We start from the raw sequence: 24,104 nt of genomic DNA on the forward strand, positions 1-24,104 counted from the left end.
TGTCGAGATCACTAAGGGACAGTGTCTGGGAAGAGGACGACAGACTGAAAAGTGCAGCCTGGTAAACCCCAGAGAACACCCATGGGCTCTGTGAGTAATTAACAAACACGTTACGTGTGTGTAAGGGGCACGACTTGCTTCAGTCACTATGCATCCTGTAGAACACCAAGCGTCATGAGATTCTTACCTTGAATCAAATCTTTAGCCTCTTGGGATACATTCTTCCAGGCTTCTCCTTCAAAGGAGAAATCTCCCTTTTTAATTTTCTTCATGATTTCGACTGCGCTGGTGCACGTCAAACTTCTGTCATGAGACTGGAATGGAACCTGCCCTGACAACATTGTATACTATCATGGAAGAAAAGTAACAAAGCAGAATGACTGTCGCAGCCCCTCCGGTAATCCTACTGCCAACTTAATTAGCACAACTCACCAGCTTTTACAACTAGCATTATTTGGTTTAAAAGACCACATGACTTCCATCACTGAGGTTACCCCACATTCCAAAGACTTGTAAACAAAGTGGCATGAATTTTTATGATATTCAAATATAAAACCATTTTATTACTTCAAAGTACCCCTTTATCCAAGGGGCATAGACTTATAATTTTAGTTGATTATCCAGTAATCGATTTCTGTTAAGATTAATTTTCTGTCTACAAATGACGTGGTGCAAAACAGAGACATATCTACACAGAAATACATATCAAGAATTGCATGTGTATGCAGAAATAATCTCTGTGTCTGTGTACATGTATTATGTATGTCCATAAACATATGCATACACATAAATACATTGTAAGAGCACACACACAAGGGAGAATCAGAGGAAAAAAAAAGCAAATGCAGTGAAATACTAGATGTTCATAGTATTTTTCTCTCACGTCCTCTACTTTTGAAATTTTCAAAATAAAATTTTTTGGGAACAAAGTAAAAAACAAAAAACAAAAACTAATGTCTCCAGAATAAAATATTTAGGGGAAATATATTTTAAATGGAATTATGTGCTATGTCACTGGTATGTTATATATCCTGTCCTATATCTCCTAAATACTTTGTGTTAAAGAACTAAATTCATATGTTGAAGTCCCAATCCTCAATGCCACTGTACTTGGAGAGGGAGTTTTTTGGAGGTAGTTAAAGTGAAATTAAATTATATAATAGTGTCCTGATCCATCAGGATTAGTGTCTTTAAAAGAACAGATACCAGAGAGAGCTCTGTGGAACCTTGTACCAGCCAAAGGATTTGATGAGCACATGGTGAGCAGGTAGCTGTTTGTGACCCAAAGGGGGGCCCTTACCAGACGCCAACTCTACTGGTACCTCAATCTTAGATTTACCCAGGCTCTAGAACCATAGAAAATAAATCTGCTGTTTAAGTCATCCAGTTTGTAGTATTCTGTGATAGCACAAACATTAATATGCTGTGTAACCTCGATTTTAATTAAGCCCTACACATTCAGACTGGGATTATACTTCCACAGCATATACTGGGTTGTAATCAAAGCCAGATGAGGGCTGGGGTGTGGCTCAGTGGTAGAGCGCTCACCTAGCATGTGTGAGGCCCTGGGTTTGATCCTCAATACCACATAAAAACAAGTAAATATAAATAAAATAAAGGCATTGTGTCCAATCACACCTGAAAAATAACTTAAAAAAAAAAGCCAGATGATACTACAGGATATATTTTCTTGGAGTACTTATTTTACTCAGGGTAAAATAGTTCCTTTTCTTAATAAAATACTCATATTTACATCTATTAGATGGAAAATGCAAAAGGGTCACACATTTCTAAGGTACATCAGGAGACGTCAAATAAATTTTGTGCTTGCTATGGGATAATTCAGGCTTTGTATTCTAGATGTCTGGAGATATTCATTCATTTATGCAAAGCTTTCTCTCTTTTTTTGACAGTCTAAAGAAGGTGTTAAGTTTTTTCACTTTCATCTTGTATCTTTAAAAAGCAAGACTTTTTAAAATTATAACCACAGTGCCGTTATCACACTTAAAAAAATTAGCAGTCATTTCTTTGTATGTTCAAAATCTCATTGTGTTATACATATTGTGGGGGTGTATATATATTTTAATAACACCTGTATGAATTACTTTTAGAATTTGAATTCAATACACAGAATTTCGATCTTGCTTGAATCAGGATTCAAGTAAAATGTAAACATTATTGCTCAAGTGTCTTTTAATCTGTAGGTTCCCAAGTTATCTTTTCTTATAATTTACTTGCTTGAGATGTGGGCTGCTAAATGTTCTCTCTGATATGCAGATGTTAACACACAATAAGCAGGAGGGAACAACAGAAGCTCATTGGATTAGACAAAGGGGAATGAAGGGAATGGAGGGGGAATGGGAATAGGAAAGTCAGTAGAATGAGTCTGACATAACTTTCCTATGCTCATATATGAATACATATTTTTACTAGTGAAATTCCACATCATGTTCAACTGCAGAATGGGATCCTGATTAGAATTTGAGTAATTAACAAACAAAATATTGAGAATACTTTTTTAAGGTTATACTCCATGTATGTATGTCAAAATATACTCTGTCATGTATATCTAAAAAGAACAAATAAAAAAAGATTTTAACCCCTCAAAACTAATAAATAAAAATCAAGCAAGTTGGATGTGACTAAAAGTACAACCCTATAATCTCATTTCTGAGACATTAACATCCCCAATCCAAAGACTATGAAAATTATATGAATAAAGATATCCACTCAAGATTATTTATAACAGCTCATTAGAGTCAATCGGTACCAGCAATATTCCCTCATGGGAACATCAGTAAGCCTTCCCAGCAAAATAAAGATCAAAATCAAATTTAGTATCATGTTAGATGTGGGCATGATACACACTGTAGTTATACTCTTATAACTGAAAAACACGGATATTATAAGAAATGGAAACTACAAAAAAAAGGTGGTTTCTAAATTGCCCACAGTCTGGACATTTTGACTGTCCTCTGCTATCACTTACCCTGTTTTATATCCCATTTTTCTTAAAATGTGATAATCCCATCTAGTGGGGCAGCACTGCTTCCATCCATACCCTAGGGAAAGTTGCTTTCATAGAAATAACACTTGGGCTCTAAGATACCTCTCTGCACGTCTAAGACTCTTAAACCTTAAGAGTTTGCTGGTCACAACTGGCCTAGATTTAATGGAAGTCTCTTTTTCCAATGGAAAAGAAAAGTGATACTAGAAATCAAAGGCTCTTTTTTATTTTCATCAGTTTTTTAAAGACATTGCTGCTAATGAACATGCCATCAATTTAAGTCCATAAAACTCTTCAAACCTATAGTAGATTTGTTTTTACAATTGTTTATAGTTGTTTCTTTTAAAACTTTTTTAGTTGTAGATGGACACAATACCTTTATTTATTTTTATGTGGTGCTGAGGATCAAATCCAGTGCCTCCCACGTGCCAGGCAAGTGCTCTACCACTGAGCCATAACCTCAGCCCTAGAGTTACTTATTTTTACTAAAAATAATCTTATTCATAAGTACATTAGTTTGACAATGATAAATGATGATTTAAAAGTGCTCAGATGAAAACCAAATAAAGCTTAAAATAAAGAAGAACCATCCTGTAGGGACAAGTGGCTGCCATTGGGGGAGAACAACTGACACCAAAATAAACCCCAGATGGAGGACAGATTGAGGCACAAAAATAAAACAGTAATGCTGGAGGAAATTTAGGAGACTACTTTTAAAATCTTGCGATGAGGGCAGGGATGGAGTGACAGCCTGACATCAAAGCCACACACCACATAGGGAAAGGCTGACACATCAGGAAAAAACTCCTCTATTTATAAACTTCTCTAAAAACAAAATCAGAATTCCATATTACTATAAACAAATTTTTCTTTTAAAAATATTTTTAGTTGTAGATGGACACAATACCTTTATTTATTTTTTTTATGTGGTGCTGAGGATCAAACCTGGTGCCTCATATGTGCTAGGTAAGAGCTCTACCACTGAGCTGCAGCCCCAGCGTATAAACAAAGATTTCAAACAAAGGGTAAACTAGAAAAACATATCCAATATTGATGGCAGACAAAGGATTAAAATCCTTAACAGACCTTTAAGATTAAGTAGAAAAAATCTCCCCATAGACCAAGCTCATAAGGAACAATTTATAACTGAGAAAATACAAATGTCCGAAAACATGAAAATATGCTGAGAGTGAATATTCATCAAAGAAACACATGCTAATTATAAGAACAGTAGGGACTAATTTAAGATTGATATGGACAGCATTCAATGTTCTCTCATACAGTTGATGGGAATATAACTTGGTGAATCTTCTAACAGGGAATCTAGGCATCCATGTTGAAATAAAGATGCACCTACCGTCCCCTAGGAATCTGTCTTAAGGAAATAATGAGAAAAATGCAAACATAATGTGCAAAATATTTACTTGTGTAGTTTATAATTAGTGAAAAATGGAAAATGCTAACAGATAATTATCAAAGAAATATTTAAAAGAAATTTCACAGACTCAAAGTACATGTATAATATAATCCCATTTGTTAAAAATTCCATACACAGGGATTGTAGCTCAGGGGTAGAGTGCTTGGCTTGACGTGTGAGGCACTGGGTTTGAGTCTCAGTGCCACATAAAAATAAATGAATAAAATAAAGGTCTAACAATAACTAAAAAAATATTTTAGAAATTCCATACACATACACATATATAAAAACATACAAGATACACTGCAACTGGGGGACATGTGCAGTGGGGGACTGAGGGTGAGGGAAGCTTGCTCAACATCATCTTTGAGTAGAAAAGTTATGAGCAACTTTCACTTTGTTTCTTGCATCTTTCTGGAATATCTCAAAATTTCCCTCTAAGATCATGTACTATACACTACATGCAGAAAAAGTAAAGGTATTTTGAGGCAAAAAAATTCTGAGATTTTTTTTTCCCCGCTTAATGTTTATTTTCTGATTACATCATCTAGGCACATTTGGTGAAAAGCATGCTCACCACAATTGCTATAAATTATCACAAATATTTCTAGTTTGATCTATTAATTTGTTAACTTATCCTAAATGATTTTCTTTAATTACATTTTTAGTCTGAAGTCTCACATAAGCTCTTGCAGTGTTTTTGTATTAAAGAGTCACTCTACTACTTTCACATTATATCCAATATGTCTTATAAAAATACATTCATGCTTCTTTTAAAAAAATAACATAACTCATTCATATGAAATAGGTAACTTAAATATTTCAAAATAAACCCAGTTCCAACATTTTCTCTAGTGTAAGTTTTAAGAAAGGGACATATTCTTTGATAGGCCTTCTAATTGGCTGTACAGAAAAGAAACCAATTGGCCATTTTTCTATTTTTTTTTTTTATGAATTCAAGAAAAACAACAGAGAGAGAAAATTACAGAGGACACCTAAGAACTGACCAGGTTTAGTGGCTCTTCTATGATACTCACCAAGATGACACCCAAGCTCCACAGGTCACAGGACTCATCGTAGCCGTTGTGATTCAAGAGCTCCGGGGCTGCGTAATGAAGGGTGAAGCACGGGGTCTTCAGGGGCTGATTGTCAGGCGGCTTGAGGCGAGCAAACCCGAAATCGATAACTTTAATTTCCAAATTATCATTTTCATCAGTGAACAATAAATTCTGCAAGATACCAATACTTCAGTTGGTTTCTTATTGAAATGTCAGAGGATCTGTGATCCCATTCATGGAGCACATCATGCACAGGGAGAGGGCTCACAGGGAGTGTTTTGGGGCTGCATGTCAATGTATATTTTATACTTTTTATACTTTTCCATTTTACAATGTTGGGTGAGGCATTTTTCGACTGCACGTCTCTTTTCCTTTGGCTTGAGTCTGCCTGCCACTTCCTCTACAACCCCCCTTCCAGCCCACCTACCAACCCCCTCCTCCTCCTCTAGAGACACCACCCTAGCCCTCTACCCAACTGAAGTTAGAGCTTTTCATGTTTTCTCCCAGCCTGGCTTGCTTTCCCTTCCTAGCACTTATCATCTCTGTATTTTTAGTTTAATATTCTGATATACTAGACCATGCTTTCATAAGGGTGGGGGCTCTGTCCACTTCTAAGACTGTGTCCCTAGTTTTAGTGTAGGTGCTTTGGTAAGTACAGGCATTCCTCATTTGATTGTGCATCACATTATTGCTCTTTGCAGATAACACATTTGTGTGTGTGTATGTGTGTGTTTAAGTTTTGGGGATTTTTTTTTTTTTTGCACAGTACTGGGGATTGAACCCAGTTGCCCTCTACCATAGAGCTATGTCCCTGGCCCTTTAAAAATTATTAAATTTTGAGGCAGGATCTTACCAAGGTGTCTAGGCTCGCCTGGCACTTGCAATCCTCCTGCCTCAGCCTCCTGAGTAGGTGGGATTACAGGTGTGCACTTCTGTGCCTAACTCAGATAAGGCATTTTAAACAAATTAAAGATCTGTGGCAGCCCTGGGTTGAGCAAGTCTCCCGGCACTGTTTTCCAACAATGTGTGCTCACTCTGTGTCGGGACAAGGAGGAGATTTTGACTTCCAAGTCTTGTTATTTAAGAAATAGATAGCTACAGCTGTCGTAGGTGTGATTCTTATGATTGACCTGGGCAAGGCAGACTGAAAACCTTCTGGAAAGGATTCACCATTCCAGATGCCACTAGGAGCATGCATGATTTCTGGGAGGAGGACAAAATGTGAACAGAACAGGAGCTGGAAGAAGTTGATTCCAAATACTTGGACTCTGAGGGGCTCAAGGCTTTATGTGGGGGAAGTAACTGAAGATGCGGTGGAAATGTCAAGGAACCAGAATAGGAAGTGGAGCCTGCAGATGTGATTAAACCGCTGCCCTCTCACGACTCAACTTGGACACATAAGGAGTTGTTTCCTATGGGTGAGCGAAAAAGGTTTTTTTGAGATGGAATTTACTCCTGGAAAGACCCTGTGAACACTGTTGAAATGACAACAAAGGGTTTAGAATAAGAAATAAACTTGGTTGATAAAGCAGTGGAAAGGTTTGAGAAGATTGACTACTATTTCAAAATTAGTTCTATTGTGGGTAAAATGCTGCCAAGCAGATCCCACACCACCAAGAAATATTTCATGAGAGGAAGAGTTAATCAAGACATCTAACATCATTGTTGACTTATTCAAGAAACGGCCACAGTGAGCCCAACCTGATCAGCAGCAGTTATCAGCATCCAGGGAAGACCCTCCACCAGCAAAACTTTAGGATTAGAAGGTAGTTAGAATCTTTTAGCAATAAAATATTTTAAAATCAAGGTATGAACCATGTTTTTTCAGACACAGTGCTATTGTACACTTTATAGATTATAGTGTAGAATAAAAATAATATGCACTGGGGAAAAAAAAACCCTGTGATATGCTTTACTGCAATATTCACTTTATTGGGGTAGCCTGCAACCAAAACTGCAGTATCTCTGAGGTATACCAATATTGTTCACTGAATAAAGGCATAAATAAAACAGTTATATAATATCTAGCATAGTCTATTAAAGAAAACATGGTAGAGGTAGGTATTATGCTTCAGAAACATTTTATTCAAAACGGTTAATATTTAAACATATTTGAATGTTCAGATATGCCTCAAATATTCAGAAAACATGGTTATTTTGATCATTAATTTACCAAGGACATCTAGATTGTTACTTTACTACTTTGGTGCTTGCTACATGCTTAATAAACGTTAGTTGTTCTAATGTGCAATCATTTAAATCAGCACATCAGGCTAAGTGAGTGAATCGGACTATCCTGTCTTTAGATATTCTAACAAAATCTGCTATGCCTTTATACTGGTTCAATTCTTCCCAGTGCTAGAATATCATTTGCTCTGTTAATGCTATTCCAGCTGAAATAAAAGACATGACAGAAAGTTTCATTGATACAAAGAAGAAAAACCTTTTAAGCCTTTCACTTAGAAGCTGAAAATGAGTCAAGTGGGAGGAAAAAAAAAACATTAAAAGTTCTCCTAAATTTTCTATCATACAATGCTTGACCTTTAGTTTGTGACAAGTGAAGCCACAGCTGGATGTGTGAATGTCTGCTTGGAGAAGCCTCCCGGTAAACAAAACTGGAGCCCCCTCGTAGCGCCAGGCATGTGCTGCCCAGAGCAGTGAGTGCACTGGCCCTCTGAACTGTGCTTGCTTGCTAAGCCTTTGGAAACGACATAGGTTTATTTCATATTAAGACTGACAAAGGACCCCCTCCATTTTAGCTTTAGAAGTGGAGAAAATGAGGGCATGTGGCGTTCACTTTAATTTGGTGACTCTGAACCATTCCTCCTATTCCTGAGCTTGTAGAAATGGAGCACTCTGCTCACCTCTCCCACAGCACAAAACAGAGGCTTTGAGACAGCTCTGCGTGGGGTGCGTGCAGGTGAGCGTGTGCATGATCAGGAAGCCGCCAATGCCCTTTCAGCCTCATTTCAAGTTCTGCCTGAAACTATGTGATAGATACTTTTTTTTAATCTTCTAAGAAGATGGGGCCAGTTTGAAAAACACAAAGCAGCCTACTAAGAATGTCAGCCAGCTTCTAAATTTATCTGATTATCTCTCACCCAGAACTTAGGATTTTGCCTAGGCAGAAACGGATGCTCCATCACCATCGACCAAAAGATATATAATCAGATCTTCAAATGCCACATTGGAAAGGGATTACACTTTTGGTTTGGAAATAATATAAGAGTCCAAGTGAAAGCTACATGATTGTGAAGATGTTAGTTCAAAGGTACATTTTCATTTCTTAAAAATCTAGTTATGGTTTAAGACTATAACTGTTGTAGAATGTCCTCAATAATCTGACAATTTTGTTTCATTCCAAATGGAAAAAAAAAGGCTTATCACAAATAAGAAAATTAAGTATCTTTTTATCAAGGAAGGAGGAAGGCAACTTTAAATTGTGCTGCAGAGGACAGTTGCCTCATTTCAGACTCATGAGATGACAGATGGCCAGTTATCAAAGAATAAAACATGTGAAAATGAATTCTATACAGTCATGGAACAGATCTTCTTTTCCATTAAAAAAACTACATGCTTGTTCCTTGTCTATCAAGAAAACATTTAAGTGGTGTGCTTTCACATTTAAAAATAGACAGCTAATCTCCAATGTACAGAGCACCATATTTTCTGTGGGTGTTGTGTAAGGAAAGAGCGAGCCAGGAGGAGGGAAGCAGAGGGGAGCAGAGTGGCAAGTTCATCAAACACAGTGCACTTTGGATTAATTACTAGTAATGGGGATAACTAATAGGAAGTACACAGAAGTTAAACACTTTACAGGCATGATCAATTACAGTCATCCCTCCAGGTTACTGAGTTTTATAACTTCAGGCTCAATCATCCATGGATTAAAAACTTAAAACTGCAGCTGTACTGAGCATGGACAGCCTTTTCTTGTTATGATCCCCTAAACAATTTCATATAACTATTTAAATTGTACTTACATTGCATTGGTGTTATAAACCTTCTAGAGGGGAATTAAGGTACAGGGAGGCTGTGTGTAGGTTATATGTAGATAATACACAAGGGACATTCTTACAAGGGACTTGAGCGTCCCTGGAGTCTGAGGTCGTGGGAGTTATGGGACTGACCAGTCCTCCACAGAACCAGAAGGATGACTGGATATTTGAATATACAGATTCCCATTTTTAAAATATCCTCTTTCTCTAATGATGAAAGATATTTAAAATAAAAAGCAAAAACTGTGTCTTTAGAGAAATATTCTTTTGTTAACAAAAAAGAAACATCAAATACACTAATATCTTAAATATACTTAAAAATGCACTATAATCACATGGGATCTAAAAATAAAGTTCTATTTTAGAGAAGCAATATGTATAATTGTGCACACCGCAAGGGATGATTCACTGTTATCTTTTTATAAATTACTGGGTTTTGTTTTTCAATTTTCATTATTATTTTGTTGATTTTCAAAAATGAGTTTTATATATTAAAAAGGGATTACTCTGAGTAAGAACCTTGTTTATTAACCTTTCAAAAGAAGAAATATATTAAAAGCTGCATCTTGTGCATTGCCACACAATTCTATAAATATTATAGTCTGAGCACAAAAAGCCCATACAAAGATGGCAAAACTTATTGAACCAATATAATGCTTTATGTTTAAGTATGTTGAATAAGATTATGCACATTCTTATTCAGGAACTAATCAGTTTGATTACAAACATGAAAAATAAGTTTTCAAAATACGTCATTAAAAATCTCTCCAAAATGGAATACATATATGAAGGGATATTATTTTCTGCTACAAAAATTTTCCACTGCTATTTTTAGTCCACAACTGTTGCAAAAAGTATTTTTTCCATAAAAGGTTCTCACACTTACAAATATAACCTCAAGATGATCAGCTGGCCCCAAACGAAACAAACAACCCAAAAAATCCCATAAAACCAAAACATCAAAAAGGACAAATTTATTTTAGACTGACATAGAAAAGAGCCACCCACACCCTGTGATATTTTCAAGTATCTACTTAACACCTCTGGGGAAACAAATAAATCCCCCAAATTCCACAACCACTTGGGGGGTTTTAATAGTGATGTCAGGTGGATTGTAAAAGAGATCACACTGTTTTATACCTCCGGCTTCAGATCCCGGTGCACCACCCCGACGTCGTGCATGTGGCTGACAGCCGACACGAGCTTCCGCATGATGTAGCTGGCTTCCGTCTCACTAAAGTGCTTCTTCTTCTTTATGCGTTCAAACAGTTCTCCCCCATTCAGAAGTTCCATCACCAGAAAAGTATGAAGCTACAAAAGAAAACAGAAAAATGTGGGGTGACTTAATGGAAAGGAGAACTCTATCACTGTATAAAACATTTATTGATTATTATCCATTATCAGTAAGTATAAAAAATCCCTTATTTAAACAATCACCAGCAAGCAATCTTTGAATTTTAGGGAAAAGAGCTGAGGGGTAATGTGGCTTTTTTAGAATTTTATTTTGGTAATGGAAAATTTCAAGAACTGCAGGGAAATCTTCATATATCCTCTCCTTGACTAATTCTTTCATTTGAATTCCATTCCAACCCAAGTAATGACAGTAATCTGAAGTGATCTGTTAAAAATAATCTAGAAGATTATCAACTAGGTGTGGGCAACTGTGCACATGAAGCCTGGCACGCCCATGTAATGACAAATCTACCTCTTAAAAAAGGTATTGTTTGATAATGTTAGAACACAAAAGATTAGTTTCAAGGTTCCTAGTTATACTTCTATTACAAGTATCCATCCCCATTGTGTATGTTTTTTAAAGTAATTGCTTTTGATCCCCATAGCAACATCTTAATTAACTACTTTATAAGTTATACATTTACTATGCTCTGCATATATTTCTATAAGAAGAGAGGAAGGACTTATATCAGCTCTCAAATGAACACAAATGGTTTAGAAAAAAAAGGTCAAAATTAAGATTCAGGTGGTTTGCATAATAGCATTAATATCACTCAATGCTGCTGGAATTAGAAACTCATAAAAATTGCTCCATAAAAAGTTATATTATCCTAAACATAATAGAAAACTTAGAGTATGTAAAGCACAGATCATAAAATGAACTGTACTGTCACAGTCAAAGGTTGAAGACCCAACCTCACTGCCACTCATCAATTAAAAAGAAGACCATCTGGATATGGGGGTGGTCTAGGCACTCATGTCATCATCATGGGGAAATAGAAGGTATAGTTCTACAACTACACATTAGAATGATAATGTATTTATGCTAGTACATACAGGATTATAAAATGATTTATATTCTAATAATTCTTGAATATAAAAACAGCAAATAATCAACTTCTGACATAAATAATTAGGGGTGTTCCTGAGATCCAATATCAGTCTGAAGTCAGAGAGCAAATGACTGGGATACAGTTTGGGCACAGAAGCAAAACCACAAAGGGAGATTTCTAGGTCATCCATATATCCGTTGATTGACATATCCACATCAGCAGGTTGTCCAGTCTGTAGGCTCTCCTCTTTGTGGTACTGGGGACTAAACCCAAGGCTATGCCCTTGCCCAGGCACTCTAGCCCTGAGCTGCATTCCCAGCCCTTTTATAAATTTTATTTTGAGACAGGGTCTCACTAACCTGCTCGGGTCTCACTAACCTGCTTGGGTCTCACTAACCTGCTCAGGTCTCACTAACCTGAACTTATGACCTCCTACTCAGTATCCTCAGTGGCTGGGATTACGGTGTGCCCTCATGCCGGACTCATAGTCTCTTCTTGAACAGCTCTAGTGGACAGGGGACTCACTACCTCCACTAGAAATGCATAGCTCAATGATGTGGGAGGCAGTGGAGAAGCAGGGAGAGCAGTTCCCCGAGGCCTTGCTTCCAAGGGCTGCCTTTTCTGATTATGAGTACCAAAAAGGAGTAGAGGATAATGCCAACTTTGGGTGCTCATTGCCTGATATAAATAACAGCCTGTTTCTGCCTTCCCTCCGGCAGCAGAACAGAACAGCGGCTTGTTGGCCTCAGACCCAGCCTTGCCGCTTACAGACTGTGAGGCCTGTTAGTGAACTGGGAGTCTCTGTGTGCTCACCTCATGGAGTATGGTGATGACTGACTCAGGTGACATACGTAGAGCACCTCGTGTGGTATCTGGACCACATGAAATATGTGATTATAAATAGCAGCAATTATTACAGTTTGATAATACAGCTGCTGCTGCCCGAGCTCACTGGGAGGTATCATTCTTTCCCAGGTTCCTGTGGTAGAAACCTGGGTTCTCGCTATTCTAGTCATGGATGTCACAGAATCACATCGAGGAGAGCCCAGAACTGGTGATCAGGTTCTGCCTACTAGATTTTCGCTGACCTGTCATAGGATTTTGGCACAAGACTCATGACCTTAGAACCTCAGTTCCTTCATTGTAAAATCAGGGAAAACCACATTTGCAACTGGTTTCAGCTGCTGTGCCTCCATGTTGTCCTGAGCAGGACTGTGTCATTCCACCTGGTATCAAGGGGAAAGAATACTGAAATGGGGCAATTTCCAGTCGTGAATTGGCAGTGGGAAGGCTGAGAGGTGACAGGAACCCAATTCAGTGGTCCCATTTCCCAGCTTCCTGTTGGATAGCAAGACTGGGAGTGAAAAAGAGGGCAGCATGATCTAGGCTGGGGCGAGCAGAATTTGCCCCCTGGAGCAGCGAGCTGAGGGGAGCAGCTTTGCCCTTCTGCTCGTGTGCCCTTTAGCTTGCAGTACGTGTGCTCAAGACTCTATGCTGTGCTATAGAAGTGACAAGAGGGCTGAAGGCTCAAAACTCCTGAGTACTGAGAAGTGTGCATGATGGTGTGCCTGCGACTGTGCCCTGAGCTGCTGCCCTGTCCTCCTTCCCCATCACAGGTGGTGCTGGCAGAGTGAGGAAAGCAACACAGCAGGATGAAGTGCTTTGGGGTGGGTAAGAGCATGTGTGGGGTGGTTTCTCTGCCCTTCCTAGTGCCCAGGTGATGTTCCACACCAATAAAACTGGTGAGAAATGGAGCACTGTATATAAACGAGGACACAGAGGAAGAAAAAGCCACATAAATACCTGATCATGAAAAACCTCATGCAGCTTCACAATATTGGGGTGTCCTTCACAGAGCTTCAGAGCGGTTATTTCTTTCTGAGTGTTGGCTTCCATTCTGCAAGATGAAATAGTTAGCATCTATATGATTCTTCAAGAAAGTTTTATGTCAGTATTGCTCCAGCTCCAATTTTTGTTTTTATTTACAGTGTACTCAGAATACACATGTCCAAGAATGAGATTTAATAAAGTTTCCATGAAAGTAATGAATCATACCTCCCACCAGAAAAGTATGACATTTTTCTGGAGAAAATTATGCTCTTTGAGTCAGAAAAGAGCTAGTCATACAAATAAATGGATGCCCTACTTGCCTAACCATTTGGTAATAAGAATAGACAGTCCTGAGGGTAATAATCAGTGACTGAAACAACTAGCTGGCTGTTGAAACTACCAGTACCATACAATTTCAGAGAAAAGTACTTAAACATACAATTAATAGAAATAGCAATAGCTGCTGAGATCATTAAGCAAGACTGATTAAATGCATCACTGTTACAGAAAAGTTTCCCTATATGAATCTCAAAAGCATATCAGATAATGATTCATGTTTAAAATGAATTATTTATCAGAAAATATCTATTAGAACTATAAGTATAATGGGTCAACCAATGAGAGACTGTGGGTATAGAAAGTTAATATATCATTGATTCTTTTCTATAAAAACTTCTTCATTTTCAGAATCCCCTGACGAGGATCAATACACATGAAAGACAGCTAGAAACGGTCATACCTTTTGCTGATTATTTTGACTGCAAATGCTTGGTTACTTTTTTTGTGCACGCACTTTCTACAAATGGAAAAACTTCCTTCTCCCAATGGTTTGTCTTTCAGATCTAGGTCATAGTGTTGATAGAATGGAGAGTCCTGATGAGAAACCAACATCATTTAACTTAAGAAAAGGTTAAACATACACAAGGGAAAAGTAAAACCGTAGAGCCATATAAAATCATTAACATTCATAGATCTGAATGGAACACATTTATAATCTAAAATTCATTTTACTTTAGCTTGTTTCTACTTTTATCTATAGCATTTACTTAATATCTATAATTTTCTAGGGCAAATATTGTTTTCTATTGATTCATTCATTTTCTCAATTGTCCTCAGTTGATTAGTAAATCTATTACAATGACTGCACTTGAGAACACTGAACAATGTTGACATCTGAGCAGTCACAGAAGCAAGCACCCTGGAGCAGCCACACGCACCTTCACCATGGCACTCCTGGCAACATTCGCCATGCCAGGACGCTCGACTCCCAGGTGAAACTGAAGAGGATCTATGACAGCTGCATTGCGCTTGAACAGGATAGAAGGAGCAACAAAGGAATAGCCCTAGAAAAGGGAAGGGGAGGTCAAGGAGAAGGACTTACAATTTGCAGGCTAGTGGAGAATAGCTCACTATGTTTTCCTTTAAAAATACTCAAATATTGAGATGAATCTAATTTTATTGCAATCCTAAATGCAGGGTTTTTTCAATTCACTAGGAAAATGCTTTTCAGAAGGAGACAATGCCATCTTCTGGTAGAATTAAGCCAATTCAAAAAAGGTAGAAAAAGACTTCCTCACTATCCCACCCCCAAATCTGACTCAGATCTGTAATTTTTTTGCGTTTGCTGATAAAAGTTTGCTAACACAACTAACTTCTCAAGAAAGGTACATCAAGGCATTAAACAATAGTACCAGTACTATGGTGTTTCAAACTAGAAAAATAACGAGATTCCTTAAAATTGGTTTCTAATTCAGCAATTATTTGACTCCTGTTTACTCAGAATAACTAAGTTTAAAATTGAATTTTGGAAGAGACTAAATCCAATGTCAGAATGATGTGATGAGTTAGAAGTGATGTAATGATGGGCAATTAACCTGCTCTGTTCAGGTTAATTGCTGTAACACTGACTAGTTCATCAACAAATGTCTACTAAAGGCTTGGTCAACTGGTGGACAGTGACAGGGAATGAGCAGGACACATTCTGGATGTCCACAAGCATGAACAGAAGTCAGAGGAGGAAGCTATGGCGCCGATTAACAGGCCAAGAATTTTATCATAAGTCTGATTCAGAACATTTTCTAAACACGAAGTCTTTTCTAAGAGTTGGAAAGTAGTTCAGATCATTCACTGAAAATGAAGAATCAAACAACACTGTGAACCAAAGACTATTTTATACAAATAGAGGGATAGATAAGGTATTATGATTTTTATAAAAAAATCTGAATAAATTTATTTCAGGTAAAAAAATAACCTTTACTTATATAAAAAACAAACACATAAGCAATATCTGCTCTTGAGCAAACCATAAATCAGTTAGTAATGTGAAATATCTCTGTTCTTAATAATTATGACTGGATTAGGGAGCCCTGATTTTAGATGCCAACAAAAGTCCTTTAATATGGGGAAACAGGTTTTTTCCTCCTCACCCAGGGCCAGCATACAGGTGAGCACCGTGAGATTACCTGGAACAGCCGCTCGGAGCTCTGGGGCAGGGCTGCCGGGGAATAGGTTGGGTCCATTTCTGTGAACTCTTCAGCAAAGTTACTCACATCTAATTCATCTCGGATGACTGGCTTAAATGGTGCAGGCACTTTTTTGGCAGCTAAGTCATCCCAGTTGATTTTCTAAAGAAGAGAAAAAAAATTGGTACAAAGTAGAAATCAACAAAGTCAAAATAGATTTTTCTATGAATAATAAAAATAGATTAGGATTTTAATTAACAGGGAGAAGCTTAAAGTAAGAGGTTTCAAATCAGTAATTAAAAAAAAAAATGTTTTTTTTTTCAAGGAAGAGGCCATTTTCTGACTGTTGCTGCTTGTGGTCCCGGGCAAGGCGGTTCTGCGTGAGTATGCCGCCCTCATCTGGAGCCCCACAGTGTCCTCGTGGGGCACCAGGACACCCTGCTTTGCCCTGGGAGATACCAGAAAAATAACTTGTCTTGAGCCTTCTGAGAAAGGAATTAAGCCCCAAGAAACAAACAAAAAAATGAACAGAAAACAATGCATTAAAGGGCTTTAAAATGTCTGTTTATATTAACTCTAAAGGAATACTCCTGTCCCCTAGGCTTCTTTTCCTCCAGATTAAAAATAAGTTATTTTTTAAAGGCATGGACAGAAGTTTATTTAGGAAGTACATATCAAATGTGTGCTTATAAGTGATACTATAATATTTGTGGAACCACTCTGTTCTCCTTTGACTGGTATTCAAGCATTTTGGATACTGCCTCTCATCTGAGTTCCCTTTCTACCCATGTCACACACTGGCTAAATGATGTGGGTTTTTTAAAAAATATTTTTATTTATTTATTTTTTTAGTTGTAGGTGGGCACAATATCTTTATTTTATTTACTTATTTTTATGTGGTGCTGAGGATCAAACCCAGGGCCTCCCAAGCCCGTGCAAGGCAAGCACTCTACTGCTGAGCCACAACCCTAGCCCCTAAATGATGTTATTCAAATTCAAATCCCTGCTCTGTTTCTTTATGCTCCTTCTGTCACTTAAAACACCTCAGATAATATGTACTGAATTCTATAGATTCTTCTTTTACCATATTTTTTCAAATCTCAGATGTCACTATTGATATTAAGGTAAATCATTATTTTAAGTAATTAAGAAAAAAGCATTATAGATTAGAAAAGTAAGATGATGTTTACTACAAGATGCATACTGACTTTATGATGATAAAATGTGAAACCTGCACTTCCTGGTTATAAAACTCATTAAGTTTAATCAACCATATAAAATGTCTTTTTGTTATGCTCCCTAAAGAGGCAGTGAAAATAAAATCATTAAATTACAGATCTTCTGGTGTTCAGCTAGAACAGGTTTTAGAGCTTGATTAGTTCATCCTTCTTATATAATCCGGAAGGAAACCGAGGCCCAGAAATAAGAACTAACCCTTTCATATTACAACAGCTGGTGGAAGAGTCAGGATCTGAAAGCACCTCTTGGCCTTCTGGTTCATATTCTTTCTTCTATGGCTGTAATGTTTCCCACTATAAGCATGCGATTTGTGCTGGCTATTATACATACATTAAGAAACACTTCTAAAGTAAAGGTATAATTTAAAGAAATACATTGTTAGCAGGCGAATGCTTATCATCTATAAAACTGAATGGTATCATGAGCCACTCCTGTTCCATTTCTGGAAAAAACACCATTTAGATGATTACATGTAGAGTTCTGGTCTTTCCAAAAGCATTCCTACCATTTAAAAAGTCAAAGCAATTAAGTAATCTAAAATTACTATTCCAAGCTATCAAAAAAAAAGAGGGAGAAATTCTTCTAATATGAAAGATAATTGCAATATTCACAAATATAGAAACAATGGTGAAAAGATCCTAGGAAAATATGATTAGGGATATTTTGTTTGAGTAGTTTCTTGAATTTTATTTTATTGTTAATTCTGAGCCAAATTTATGAACATGATATTTGAAATAGCTTTTCAAAGAGTAATCTTTCCAAGTCTTGTGAATTCATGTGAACTTATGAAATGCAGATAATGAGAAGTTCACTTCATTCTAAATGTATTTCTCACTATGCTACTGAACTTCTGTAAGATGTACAATAAATGATTACAGTAAGAGATTGAAGTAATCATACTCTTTTCTGAGCATAAAAGTACAGAGATAGTGTTATTTTCAGTGAATATTTGTTTTTCTCCATTTAAAAAGCAATAAAGAACAATATGAAAGCTTACTTGACAGAATAGTTCTTTTCCTTGCTTTGGTATGCTCTTTTCATTTGTTTTGATGATAATAATATAAAAGCGCTTACAGAATAAAAATATCTTGAATGATCCGGTCCTTTTAGACTGTAAATATTTAGGTTATACTTGTTGATATGATGAAATTACTTAAAAGCCATAAACTCAGAGTTTTAGAAATCAGGGCATGTCATCCAGGTTTGACCACTTAGACTGAAATAACTAGCCAGCCCAGTCAATTTAACTTTTTTCCCCAGTTACTTAATATTTTGATGTTTTCCTGTAATCAACTGAACAAACTACACTGAGCAGATGTGTCAGTCCTCTGTAGAATGGCCTTGTTAGGCTGTTTTTTTTTTTTTTTTTTTTGAAGAAAGTCACTGGGACAAAGAATATAAATGAGTAACTCTATATGTTGTAAATGTGTAAAGTTTTGGATTTTTTAAGATTTTTCCTATGAACAGAGGAAGAGAGAAAGTCATCACGTAAAGGTGAAAAAACACAGTGGCAGTAATAGCTCATGAACTGAGAAAGAAACAAGAAATATAACAAGTGTCCTTAGTACATATGCCAGAATCCTAAGGTCATAAATGGAAACCACTATTTAGAAATTCTGATCCATCAGTATGGAGAAAACTAACTGCTATTATAATTTGTCCCACTCCCATTGCCCCTGGGGAGGAAAAGACCATTTAGAGTTATTCAAGTAGTGTTCTAGTCCTTTCTAAAGGGTCTTTGTCATCTTTTTATTTTTCAGGTACAATGTAGTGAGATTAGGTAGCAAGACCCCCCCCCCCCAAGAGGACTGTGTTCACTCCTTCCACCAAGAATGCCAAGCACCCTGAAAATAGTAGGGGTGTGAGTTCATCCATCTGCTCAGTAAACTTCACCTGAAAGAAGAGATGTTCCTTGATTTCATCTGCATCCCGAGGACCACATCCCAATCTCTTCTTGGGATCTTTCGTCAGAAGACGCTGAATCAGGTCTTTAGCTAACGCGCTCATCTCCTGTGGATACGGAGGCTCACTTTTCAATATCCTCCTGTAGGCAAATGAAACTTGCTGTTAAACAACCAGAGGATGGAGTCACAGTGATGATTTTTTTTTAGCAAAAACAAGTATGGTGAGACACACTTTGAAACTCAACTACATGAGAGAGAAAGACATTTTGAGATGAATCAATAGTATCTCAGTAAAGCTGAAGAAATATTTCAAACTGAGATATCATAAAGTCAAATTTGTGAAACTCACAGATGTTTTTCAATATAAGTCAATCCTGAGGGAAGGCTACAAATCCAAATACATTACTGGGGAAGATAAAAGAGGGTGTGGACTAGAACAGAACACACACACACACACACACACACACACACACACACACACACACACGTTGGGCTCTCTGAATAAGGACTTTACAACAGAAAGAACTCAACAAAGTCAGGCAAGTAAACGCAGCAGCATCCAGAATCAAAAGGAAAAAAGAGAACCGTCATTGTCCCCACCTCCCTGAGTGCCAGTCATTGTGAGGGCCACTGGGAATCGAGAGGGCAGCTGAGCAAGATGGGCGAGGCCGAGCCACCCAGACAAGGGTCAGTTCTAATATGTGAAAATGGGCCTGGGGTGGCAGCTTTTCATGGAGCGCGAGCAAGTGCGTGCTTCAATATTTGCTGCTGTAAAGGAAACAGGGCCTTTAGGAAGGAGGAGCTCGGAGAGTGAAGTCTATTATGGAAAATTAAAAAAAAAAAAAAAAAAGAGGAAACCAAGTTTCTTGATGAGAAATTTATTCTGGTCACAAAAGAAATCAATCCAATCCAAGTGTACCTTTCCCCCTCATAGAAGCAAGATTAATCATTTAATGAGAAAAATAAGGGAAGAGCTTGATTGAAATTAAAACCTCCACAGAGATGCATGAAGACGAAGACTCCATTATCTGCACGCGCAGGATTCTCCTGTTGTGCATGTTAATGTATCATGGGACAAAACCAGGAGAGTGGAAGAACACAGACTATGAGGCCAAACAGATCCATGCTGGCTCTGTTCCTTACTGGTTGTGTGACCTTGAGAAAGGTAATTATCTGTGTAACTCAGTTTTCTAAGCTGTAAAATGGGAAGAAACAACAGTACCTGCCTAAAATGGGTAGTATGAGTTGACATGCCTAACACCACACCAGGCACACAGCGAATGCTTGAAACACGTGAGCTACTAACTGTTCCACTCCTCCACTCTAAGGCAACAATAAAGAAAAAAGACACAGAAGCTGTATCGAGTAGCTACTGAGAATCATTAAATGATAACTGAACTACAATTTTGGGGGGGTGGGTACTAAGGATTGGATGCAGGGGCACTTTACCACTGAGCCACATCCCTGGTCCTTTTTATACTTATATATATCTTGCTAAATTGCTTAGGGCCTTGCTAAACTGGCCTTGAACTTTGTAATCCTCCTGCCTCAGCCTCCTATGCTGCTGGTATTACAGTGTGCATCACCATGCCAAGCCAGAACTATAATTTCGACAAAAACTTACAACAGAGTTGTTAATATCAATTAATTCTAGATAGGGAAGAGGGGTGGGAGGGAAAGGGAGGGGGAAGGGGATTAACTAGGATGGTGGAATGGGATGGTCATCAATACAAAGTACATGTATAAAGACTTGAATTGGGTGTCAAAATACACAGAGATACGAAAAATTGTGGTATATACATGCATTAAGAATTATAATGCAAAAAATACATGTATAATGGCATAAATTGACCTAAACATACTTTAATACAGAGACATGAAAAATTGTGCTCTATATGTATGATAAGGATTATAATGCTTTCCACTGTTGTTGTGTATTTAAAAAAATAATAAAATCAACAACAACAACAACAAAAATAAGCTAATTCTACTTCTAGCCCTCCATTCTGAGAACACAAGGAAATGTTGGTAGAACAAGAAAGAAATAATTTCCTCTCCCCAATTCTTTCATACACTCCCACTGGAGGGTTTTCAGCAGTAGCAGAGATGGTCCTCTCCTTAGATCAGGCTTGGGTGTATATGAGAAAGAAATTGGAAATTCTTTCACAGGGAAGAACAAAAAAAGCCTTTCCCATTTTCTCCTTCACTGTACTTTTTGAAGGACAGAATTCCTTGTGCAAAGGAGCAGCTATAGATAAATGTTCCATTGGTGATATTGGCTATTTCTGCATCTATTGCTCTAAACCTCAGGAAGGCTGTACTCCGCTCCGGGAGGCTATTCTGAACCTGGCACCAGGGAAAGCAAGAGCCAGTCCTGTGAAGGAAGATACAACAGAAAGATGTCCACCTTGGTGGGTCCTCTCAAGAGGAGGTGCACCTGAAAACAGGGATGGCTCTGCTGAGATGCCAAGCCAGGAAAGAGGAGCATACCAAGACCACGGCTCAGGTCAGGAGCTTGTTCTGGGCACAGGAACAGTAGTAGCAAGTGGACAGCCTGTGCTGGGTGCAGGGGCCAACCTTTTAGATTCTGATGAGAGAGGAGGCTGATATGGTATGATATGAGCTGTAGCCTCATCAGTCCACCTCAGCCTACCAGAAAGCAGGAAGTAAGGTCGAGCTGCTCCCTCCCGGCCTGTCCAGCACACGTGAACTCAATCTGCATGTGTACTTTGAGCCTCACTTGCTGTCTCTTCTCCTTTAAAACCCTTGCTTGCCCTCAGAGATGTTGAAGACAGAATTTTTGCAAACAATAAGTTCCTTCTATCTTCCTTCAAAACTGGCTTCAAATAAAATCTATTTTACTAGCAATTTGATTCCAAATATTTCTGGAGTGCCAAGGGTTGTAGTCTGGCCTCTACATGGGGCTGATATTGGTGCCACCTGGTAACAAAAACATGTGCTTCTGTGTGTTGCTCTTCTATCCATAATGGGCCTTGGAAGCCACGCACGTGGGCAACCAGTAGACAAGAGCTGCCGAGCTGAGCTTCCTATGCTGGGTTGGTCCTCGCCACCACATGGTCCTGTCCCTACTGGCTTAGAGGGTCCTGTGGTCTGGGAAGCATTGCCAAGGTCTCTAGAAGGGCATACACTGATTCCTGCCCTGTGTCCTTCTGCAAAGCTGAGTTGTACTGGTGTCAGATTCCAGTCTATTGTGACATGCGACTGAGCATGCTGATCTGAGCCCCAGGCTGCTGATGGCTGTGCAGAGTGGGCATGCAGGGGCGGGCTGACCGTGCAGGGTCTTGTGGGACATGTGTCCCTCAACACTGGAGCATCTGCAGCAAGGAGGCGTTTCTTGGCCATTGCTGCCACTTCACTTCCTTCAATGGGGCTTGATTTCCAATTTGGTAATAACCCCAAATTATTCATTTTCTTGCTTCCAGATGAATCTGGGAAACTCCAGAAATGAGCTGCAATTATGTAGGCCTAAATAAATCTTAGAGCCTCCTGTAAAATTAGAACAGGCTCTGAGTTGATGGATAACACTCAACATTTTATCTTATCATTTAATACAACGATTTCATTAAAAGCTGCTACTATTATTCCTGTTTATAGAGGAGAAAATATTCCTTTCTAAAAAGCAGTAAATATAAATACTGCAGGAAGGTATTTTAGAACATGCATGACTTTAATATTGATTTGCAGGAATAAGCATGTGACACAGTTAAGAAAATTCTGAAAAAGAAAACTGGGGCTGATGTGCCTAACTACTTATTAAAATGCATTGTAAAGCAAAATTGTGAAAGTGAGGTGGCAAAGTAAGTCAACAGCCAAATAAGTGAACAGAAGAGACTTCTTGAAAGCACCGAGGCATTTATGAAGACAGCATTGTTCGTAAAAAGTGACCAGCCCCATAGGAAAGGCTGCGTGATTCAACAAACGCTTTGAGGATAGAGCTACATGGGAAATAAACACACCAGGGCAAGACCCCTGCTTTGCACCATGATCCCAAATAAACTCCAAATAGACTGACAAATTACAAGAAAAATTCAAAATTAAATAAAATTATAAAGTCCATAAAAACATAAAAATATAATTCCTTCCTATTTGTGAGAGTTTTTTTTATCTGAAAACCGCTGTGATAAAAGAAATTCACAACTGACTAGCAAGAAGAACTTAGGAGTGGGTTAAGGACACCAAGGTTAAAAATCAACTCTGTGATGGGAGAGAGACAGAGACGGGCAGACGGACAATGAGCCAGGATAGTAAAATATTCATGGTTCCACCTCGCAGGGAGTGTGTGGGCCTCCACTGTTAACAAAAGTCCAAAACTTTTCTTAATAAATGTTTTAGAAAAAGAGAACTTATGGAACTCTGTATGTAGGTTTCATTAAAATAGACCACAAAGAACGGCCTCTGGAAGACAGCACCACTGGCTGTGGGCACAGCTGTCACCAGCTAAGCTCTTCAACCGAGGGTTGTTGCGCTTTTGGAGAGGCGCTCCTAGCCATTCTGCCAAAGTTAACCGTCCCCCCACCTTCTTCTGCTCCATTTTCTTTTTCTTCGTGGCATTTATAGCACATTATCTACTTGGGTGCCTCTTGTCACTCCTGACTAAAATGCAAGCTCCCTGGGAGTAAGGATTCCCGGTGTTTATTCCCTGCTTCATTCACAGGGCCTAGAACACGGCTTAGCCTAGCGCACGGCTTAGCCTAGAGCACGTCTGTTTTCCATTTGCTACACCTTGTTTCCTCTGGCCCTTCCTTCCTCAGTTCAATAAGATGCCTGCAAACAACTCTATCATTTGTTAGCAGAGAGCATGGGTTCTTGGGGTGGGTTCTTTCTCTTTGTCCTCCATTTAGAAGTTTGCCAGCGTGGGCTGGGAAGTAGCTCAGTGGAGAGCA

At 38.3% G+C, this 24,104-nt stretch overlaps 1 protein-coding gene and 1 long non-coding RNA gene across 9 annotated transcripts in view; one reads left to right on the plus strand and one right to left on the minus strand.

Annotated features, from left to right (window-relative positions):
• LOC120886220 (uncharacterized) overlaps positions 1–19,237 on the plus strand; it is a 30,511-nt gene extending 11,274 nt beyond the window's left edge. Inside the window, exons 2-3 of the long non-coding RNA XR_005729016.2 lie at positions 16,383–16,437; positions 19,057–19,237. This is a non-coding gene — a long non-coding RNA (uncharacterized LOC120886220). The remainder of the gene's footprint in view (positions 1–16,382; positions 16,438–19,056) is intronic.
• Rps6ka5 (ribosomal protein S6 kinase A5) overlaps positions 1–24,104 on the minus strand; it is a 183,904-nt gene that overhangs the window by 8,560 nt on the left and 151,240 nt on the right. For 7 of the 8 annotated variants that reach the window (XM_078050716.1, XM_005321348.5, XM_040274241.2 and 4 more), the window contains 8 exons: positions 19,190–19,340; positions 16,058–16,219; positions 14,813–14,938; positions 14,335–14,468; positions 13,569–13,662; positions 10,621–10,791; positions 5,462–5,653; positions 188–347 (listed from right to left, as the gene is read on the minus strand). In XM_078050716.1, coding sequence (XP_077906842.1) covers positions 188–347; positions 5,462–5,653; positions 10,621–10,791; positions 13,569–13,662; positions 14,335–14,468; positions 14,813–14,938; positions 16,058–16,219; positions 19,190–19,340 — 1,190 coding nt within the window. The remainder of the gene's footprint in view (positions 1–187; positions 348–5,461; positions 5,654–10,620; positions 10,792–13,568; positions 13,663–14,334; positions 14,469–14,812; positions 14,939–16,057; positions 16,220–19,189; positions 19,341–24,104) is intronic. The other variant, XM_040274239.2, reaches the window with a different exon arrangement.

Source organism: Ictidomys tridecemlineatus, chromosome 5 (genome assembly GCF_052094955.1).
Source record: "Ictidomys tridecemlineatus isolate mIctTri1 chromosome 5, mIctTri1.hap1, whole genome shotgun sequence".
Taxonomy (NCBI): domain Eukaryota; kingdom Metazoa; phylum Chordata; class Mammalia; order Rodentia; family Sciuridae; genus Ictidomys; species Ictidomys tridecemlineatus.